The sequence below is a fragment of the Lotus japonicus genome, chromosome 1, assembly GCF_012489685.1.
Source record: "Lotus japonicus ecotype B-129 chromosome 1, LjGifu_v1.2".
Classification (NCBI taxonomy): Eukaryota; Viridiplantae; Streptophyta; class Magnoliopsida; order Fabales; family Fabaceae; genus Lotus; species Lotus japonicus.
This window is the reverse complement of record NC_080041.1, coordinates 58,843,073-58,851,299: the sequence shown is the minus strand read 5'-3', so window position 1 is coordinate 58,851,299 and position 8,227 is coordinate 58,843,073. Positions and strand designations below refer to the sequence as shown.

Sequence of the window (8,227 nt, the reverse complement as noted above, 5' to 3'; positions counted from 1 at the left end):
AATTTATTCCACTCCCCCGTGTGACAAATTTTTGATATCAAAATTTCATATTTTTATATATATTTACTTCAAAAATTTTTAAAAAAAAATCCATAATATTGGTAACATTCTTTTTTATTTTAACTCAAAAATATTTTAGTGTTAGTGTTTTTCCCCGTGGGATCCCTAATTTGACACTCAAATTGCAATTTTTTGTATTTAAAAAGTGACATTAAAAATATTATCTATTTTTGTATATATGATTCGAATAGAACTATTTTCAAAGAATATGGAAGTACCGAGCAGCAACATAAATAAATCTTCCCAATAGGAGTTAATTTATTCATAAATAAATAGACTATACAAGTAAATTTATTCCAATCTAGCGTAAAAAAAGAATCTAAGTTTTAAAGTTATGAAGAAAAAAAATCTTTTAGTACCCCGTAGAAGCTCTAGTTTTACCTTCTAATTTATGTTACCTTTAATATAGCATACATTTAAGAACTAAGCTTGTATTGTATTGAAAAAATATAGTAATATATATATATATATATATATATATATATATATATATGTAGAGATATATATAGCATAACGATAACAGGTACAAAATGAGGAATCAAAGTAAGCAGTAATTATATAGTTTTTAGCCATGTATGATTAAAAACAATAACCCGGCGGCTTCACGGACATCACCTCAACGATTTCACAACCAGTACAGCAACAATTTTGCCTTGAAAATAAGCAAGCACAGCAGTACAACAAAACCAGTTCCAGTGCAGTAAAAGCAAAAATTCATCACAACACAGACCAGATTTCCATCGCTCTATTGCAACCTGACGTGCATTCCCTTGTTGATGCCTCCCAGTGCTGCTGCTTCTTGGGCTTTATTAGTTATTAGCTTTTAGTTATCATATATCTCTTTTCATAGCTTGTGTCTTGTTATTTTTCTAGCTGTAGTAGTTATTTTTCCTATTTGGCAGTGTTTGCCACTTTAGTAATAGAGCTCTTTGCTGTCTCTTTTGTAGTTTAGCTCTTTGCTTATCACAAGATGGTCTTTACCTGTGTTGTAATAACTTTTATTCCTATTAATAATATATTATTCTCTTTTGTCGAAAATAAAAAGGATAACAGGTACAAAAAAAGTAAAAGACCAACCCTGCTAAGAATAACAAAACGGAGATAAAGGGCAGCCAAAACAGAATTGGCTTAAACTCCAAAATGAAAGCAAACACCCACTTAAACAACACAACCAGCAAGGAGGCTTCACGAGATGGCAAGAATTCAAGCATCAGTAATATTTATGCTCTATTTCCCGTTCCTGAATAGAAGGAATACAAAAGTTTTGTTACTTAGTTAGCCTACATCATCATCCACAATATATCTCTCAGTCTAAATTCTTATACAATGAATTTGCAAACATTGCAAGCATCTCACATCTTTGGAAAGCTAAAACAGATTCATAATTAAATATGATATCTATTATCTATCTTTTGGACCTCTGCGGTTTAAAGAGAAACATGAAAAATACCATAAAAATGCAAAAGAACCACGATCCAAAAAGCAAAATAAATTGCTAGGAAAAACTATTCATTATACCTCTCGAGAATTGCAATATCTTGTGAAAGAAATAATCCAAATATACTTGTGTTAAATTTTCTTTTGCTTTGAGGAAACAAACTTGTTCCACATCAATACGAAATTGAAACAGCATTCATATTTATAATCGCAAAAAAATGGGGAATTTGAAGTTCTCGATGAAAATAACTTAGAATACCTTTCCTTCTGAGAACTGAGATAGAGTTGAAGCTTCCACAACACAAAGAACCACCCTCTAATTCTTCCGAAAGAGAAAAAACTATGATAAAAGGGGTAGATAGGGAACTCACCAAAATGCAAGCGCAGGAACATGCATTCAGTGGAAGATCTCAGAGGAGAAGAGGAAGAGATCGAAAGTGATTCGCACAGAGCCTACACAAACAGAGGCAAAACGATCATGAACTGTTATGTTATAAACTCAAGTTAATATGGAAAAGCTTCAAAAATTGAGTTCGTCAGCCAAAAATTGCTAATCAAATTCCATGAAAAAAAAGCGTTCATAATTGTTAGAGCCAATGGAAAAGAAATTCATCAAGGCACTCAAAACTGTTATCAATGGTCTGCAAATGATGAACAAAATACTTGACCATATAATGTTTTAAACTTCATTAAAGGGTCATAAAACTTATCTGCAAAGAAAATTGTTGCAAGCAGCCCTGCATTGGATATTTGAAGTTATAGTTAGAAATTAGTGACTGTCAAACATGAATCATTAAAAAGAAAGGGTGAAAGTACGCAGGCACCTGGGTTGCATGAAAAATTCTCACATTTGGATGAGATCACCTCCTCTGCCTAAAAGATACAATTTTTAGGAACAACCAATTTCAAAAATCAAAAGTGAAATTACTTACTTGAGTGAGTCTCCACATAATAGCGGGTATAGAACTGAAATATTACAGGAATTTCATGTTTATGAGATGCATCCACAATGGGCTCATGGAAAAAAATCACTTGCTCACAATTTGGGATAAATATACCTTAAAATGGAAGCTAGTCTAACAAACCCTGGGAATCATTTCTAACAATCCTTGCAAACAGGTGAAATAAGTAACCTTAACACAAAGAAAAAGAAAAAGAAGCGGACAATGATGAGTAAAATTATAGCAACGCTCAACTGAAAGAATCACAACACACCCACTCATAACTAAAAAAGAAAATAAGGTACCATAAATTTCTAATTGATAACACATGAAAGAAGAAGAATACCAAGAATCTATTCAAGTTTTTGCTATACCTTTTGAAAGAAAAAGATTACTGCTTTGGGCATGTCATCTATCTCTTTTGGACTTATCTCTTTTCAACATCAACCAATACAATCAAATTTTTTCAGCCTGGTGAAATATAGAAAAATTGAAATAAATTATGTGAAAAGTAGAACACGGTAGGTCAAGCAGAAAGATAAGGGAGAAGAGGTTTACCCAGAAATCAGCCCACGAAAATTCTGGATCTCCTTCGGTCCAATATCTCATCTTTGTGTTCTTCTCTCACTCTTGTTCTGGAAACCCAGATGCACCGATGAAACGCGACGGAGAGAGAGAGGGGGTCAGACTTCAGAGAAGAAAGACGCGAATCCCTTGGCGTGGTGGAGCTAGGCAAAGGATTGCTTCTGGCTTGAGAAGCTTGTGGAAAAAATATTGAGACCGTGAGAGGATTGATGCTTTGGTTAAGTGGGAATGTGGGATCTCATTTTTGAAATTGAAAAAATATTTAAGGATAATTATTTCAATCCTTGGAAAGTGAAATTGAAATAATTATTTCATGGGTCATGTGCCATTGCCTTGTGTGCTTGGGATTCAAATAATAACATATTTCGAAGCAAATTCAAACGAATAAACAGAATGGAGCAAGCAACGTGATTGGATAAAGAGGGAGGTGATAGATAATTTGCTATGTGATTGGTGCAGTGGTAGGTAGTGGGATTTAAATTTGAACGGATAATTAATGATAGATATATTATAAATTAAAAAAAAACAAAAATAAAATTAATTTTATGAGTTATTACATGGTTATCCTTAGATAAAAAACATTTAGCAAAAATGCCACTCCCAAGTTTCCTAAAGTAGTAATACTAATTTCTTTTTAATTTTTTTTAATCCTAGAAAAATAGTTGAAACATCTCCTAATGGATGCCAAGTGTCAAAACTTGCCATCTTTTAGGTTCTCTTTTATATACTATTTAGATTTAGATAGATTCAGGAGTTGTTCCTGTTAAGTTGTGAACAAGATGTTATGTTTTCTTTAAGTTTTAAAGACGTTATATCTGCTGTTTATTTATTGATTTAGTGAACTATTTTTATTATTAAAAATTAATTATCTGCCACAGGAATAATTATGTTTAACGCAGTTATGTTCATCATTTTTATGTTCGTCTGCTATGAGTCCTTCTCAAGTTTATGTGCTATGTATCTGTTACAGGAGTATTATGTTGATGTTTTAAGTGATTATGTAATGCCTCATGATCGTTTGAAATTTTATCATTCTGATATTTGCAATATATGTACCGATTAGGATTGGGGTGTTACACCACCAAACTTCAACACCGAGAACCCCAAGAAGAAACACCATCAGCGTGACGGCGAGGGTGAGAAGAATCAGTCGCCTCACAAGAGGAAGACAACAAGGTCTTCCCAGCCTATCCTCGACACCGCCACTCGCCAAGGGGAGGAGACCTCAACTCCGAAGTCCCCTCTTCGCAAATCATCGCCACCACCGACTCATCAGACACCGACGACTCCACCACCTCGTCAAGTTTGTGAGAATTCCAGCCCCGTTCGCCAAGAGACTGGTGAGAAAGAAAGCCGCACCGGCTTAAGGGAAAAGGAAGGCCATTCTGACTTGGCCGAGAAAGAAGCTCGTCCTAACTTGGGCGAGAAAGAAAAAGAAGTTCCATCTGATCCCTCCACCATGTTGCGCGACGCCACTGACCACGTGGAGTTTTTGCTTTCCAGGATCAATCATGATTACCTGGAAAAAGAAGTTTTCGGCAAGGGGATCGATGACGCAGGGCAAGAACGTGGCGTCACTCTTTCACACCGGGTGTATCTTCGCCCATGCTTTCCAGAAGTTTGGGGCCTCCACTGCTGAAGGAGAGAAGCTTCAAGCCGACTACGCTGCGCTCCATGCGGAGCATGCTAAGTGTGATGACCGCCTGGACAAGGTCTTGAATGAGGCGGCGAGAGAGAAAATCACCATTGATAAAAAACTTGTGTCGATTGCCAATGAGGTGGGCGAGGCGCGGGTTGAGCTTGTCCGCCGGTCCGAGAGGATCACCGATCTTGAGGAGGAAATAAAGGAGACAACGCAAGAAGCCCAGTTGGCGCTGGAGGCCAAGGATGATGACCTTGCTTTGAAGGGACTTGCTGAAGAAAAAGTGAAGGCCGCTAAGGCGAGGGAAACAGTTGTGGATGACGCCTACGTGCAACGTGAAGAAGGCTTCTATCACGCCAAATACTAGGCTCAATGGCTCTTCCCGAACATAGATTTGAGCCCAATGGGATTGCTTAAGGAGATAACGGACGTTGGGCTGATCGGGCCAGATGATCCACCAAGGTTGGGACCAAACCTTTGGGCTGCAGGAAATGAGGAGGAAGAGAATGAAAATATTTAGCTTTTGCATTTTACCTTTATCATGTTGCATTTTTCTTTCTCTTTTTTTTTGTACTTTCATTCGGTAGTTCATCGTTCCGGCCGTATGTAAGCTACTCGCCCACTAGGCCTTAATGCATTTCGTTTTATTTTCCTTTAGTCTTCGTGCGTTCGCCCTCCGTATTAAAGTACTTGTTTTCCTTGAGAAACAACGAGCTCGTCTTCCACCTTATTCATTCGCCGACCTTATTACTTACGCTATTATTACACGCGTCGTTTTTTAACTGAATTACGTTTAACGATTTAGGTGTGTACAAATTTGACTAGGACTTCGTGCTTGGTTTATCCCTGCCAAGGCTTTTAAACACTTCTCCTAAAAAGGAAAAGTGGTCTCTATTCATCGTCTCATCATCAGTTAAAGAATCCTCTAACTGACTCAACTTGCTTGGATAATAACAATTAAAACGAAATATTACTTGAATCCAAAATAATATTCAAAGCAAGAATTAAAGAACATAAATCAACTTGAATAAATATGAAATTTATTAAGAACTGAACCTATAATAATAGATAAAAAATTTCATCAAGTAACAATTCTTGTTATCTAAATCTTTTCTAAATCTTCAGAATATCGGGCCCACAAAAAGGTGTAAGCTGCTGAACACTCAGGCATTCGCGGATCTCACAAGAAGGCCGAAAATTCAAATAAATAAACATAAAAGTTTTATCTCTTTAAGTCAGCTTCACGGGCCTTCAATCAGATCCTAATTCGGAGTTCTGTAGCCCAAGATATGATCGTTGTAGTGCAGACTGTTCCAAACTCCCAAGATTAGCGATAGCAACTTTGCAAGGAAATTATGACCGCGTTAGAGGTATTTTCTGCAATTTTGCTAAACATAAAAGTTGTAGGGCTTTGAGATATCTTTCCAATAATATATTACAAGCTGTATTCGAATCACGATATCTCCAGATTCAACATGTTCTAGCAAAAGAGTCATAGAAGCTAAAAGTGTAGAATTAAGCAGTTTTTCATGAATAATTCAAATGAGTTCTAATGGTCAGAACATGGTTAAGTCATAATAATTAAGCACAAAAATGTATATAATAGAACTTAGAAAGACACACATAATGTTCATTAATGATGCGCTTATCAATTTTATTGTAATTGCCAAGGGTTTTAATTTTGACTCTTATAAGTTTCCAAAGGTTTAAAGTTGAATAACTATTTTCAAAAAAAAAAAGTTGAATAACTTAGTTTATATTAGGCGGAATGCAACGATCCAAATCATTTAATAATGTACATTAACCTTTGATACCACTAGCTAGCCAGCCTCTTAATTCCCTCACAATTAAAATTGAGAACCCAAATTGTATCACATAGTTAAACCAAACATTTTACTTTAATTATAAGCGTTATCTTATCTTATATATATCCATCCAAAAGTTGAACAAATTCCTTCCATCCAACACAAGAGCATTACATTAACTAGTTAATCATGTATAAAACAGTAGCAGGCTCTACCGACTGCCAACCAACACCTCCTCCGCCACCGCAACCTCCCGTCGAATGGTCCACCGGGCTATATGATTGCTTCTCTGACTACAACAATTGTAAGTGTGTGTTTGTTTCTTTGATGCACTAACTAACTCAAACATGATTTCATATATCCTAACATATAAACGGAGAAATTAAGAAACAAGAATTTGTATCACTTAGCTTCTGGTTATACATCACATTCATTATATATGAATTAACTCTATTTATGAGTTATTGTGTGTGAATTTCTTTCAGGTTGCCTAACGTACCGGTGTCCATGTATAACATTTGGTCGAATTGCAGAGATTGTTGACAAGGGATCCACTTGTAAGGAGTTAACTCATTCATTTATATATGATTAATTAATATATAACAGCTTTTGGATATGTTATGTTTTGAATTAATTTGTTGCATGCAGCTTGTGGTGCTAGTGGTTTCTACTTTGTTCTACTTGGGGGCTTATACTCAGCCAACTACCGGACAAAGATAAGATCTCAGTACAATTTGAAAGGAAATAATTGGTTGGATTGCTTGACTCATTGCTTCTGCAATAAATGCGCATTGTGCCAAGAGTACCGTGAGCTTGAAAAACAAGGATTTAACATGAAGATCAGTATAATGTGTATCTCATATTAATATCCATCTTCTTTTTTCTTGAGGATAATTAACTAATGTTTGGAAGATAGATAGATAGATACTAATAATTAATATTATCTTTTTTTGGTTGAACTTAATTGATTAATATATAGGGTGGCATGGAAATGTTGAGCAACAGACAATAGGAGTAGCCATGACTTCAACCGCTCCAACAGTGGAACAGGGCATGACCCGTTGAAATGAGGATGTGTGCATGCATGCATGTGATGAAGTTCTTAATTCATACAAGTTTGTTGTGTTTTTTTTTTGTTTTTGTTTGAGAACAAGCAAATTATATTAATAGAAAAGATAAATCATGAGAACAATTCTCTCATGTGGATTGGTTAATAAAGACTATAAAAGATACAACATGGATCCCGATCATGAGAACAATCCTCACAAGTTTGTTGTGTTAGATCTGAAGCATGACAAAATAAATATATATAAATATATATATATATATATATATATATATATCTCTGAAGAATAAAGTAGTTTTTGTCTTAATTTTCTTTTTCTTTTCATTTCGCATTTTGTACCTAGAATTCTCAAAATGTGATGCTAGTTCTAACTTCATCAATTCTGGATATGAAAATTCTGTAACGAGTAAAAGCAGACTCCTTATCATGAATTACAGTATAATAAATTTAAGGAATAAGGATATAAGTTGTTTTAAAAAAAAGATATAAGTTTATTTAAAAACAAATGTATGACCTATTTAAGTATTTCAAGTATTCATTTTCTAATGTAGCAAAAAAAAATTATCTCAAGTATATTAGGTTGCTTTTTTCTTCATAATTTTGTGTCCAACTTATCTAAATTTGCACTACTTTTTAGTTCTTTGAACTTATTATATGTATATAGGTTTCTAAGCTCTCCTTGTGCTTAATT

General features: G+C 34.9%; 1 protein-coding gene and 1 long non-coding RNA gene across 3 annotated transcripts; one reads left to right on the top strand and one right to left on the bottom strand.

The window, feature by feature from the left end:
• Window positions 1–1,044: 1,044 nt before the first annotated feature.
• On the bottom strand, window positions 1,045–3,380 carry LOC130733288 (uncharacterized). Of its 2 annotated transcripts, XR_009017443.1 has the most exons (7): window positions 2,997–3,379; window positions 2,813–2,909; window positions 2,556–2,630; window positions 2,430–2,463; window positions 2,322–2,370; window positions 1,869–2,234; window positions 1,045–1,300 (listed from the first exon to the last, which is right to left on the bottom strand). It is a non-coding gene; the product is annotated as an uncharacterized LOC130733288 (long non-coding RNA). The 2 variants fall into 2 exon arrangements; XR_009017442.1 differs by having other exon boundaries at window positions 2,322–2,463; window positions 2,997–3,380.
• A 3,206-nt stretch (window positions 3,381–6,586) lies between these two features.
• On the top strand, window positions 6,587–7,747 carry LOC130731939 (protein PLANT CADMIUM RESISTANCE 3-like). The gene is made up of 4 exons (XM_057584099.1): window positions 6,587–6,774; window positions 6,956–7,027; window positions 7,119–7,320; window positions 7,450–7,747. The coding sequence occupies exons 1-4, from the start codon at window positions 6,660–6,662 to the stop codon at window positions 7,466–7,468; spliced, it is 408 nt and encodes a 135-aa protein (XP_057440082.1). The 5' UTR covers window positions 6,587–6,659; the 3' UTR covers window positions 7,469–7,747.
• The last annotated feature ends 480 nt before the right edge of the window (window positions 7,748–8,227 follow it).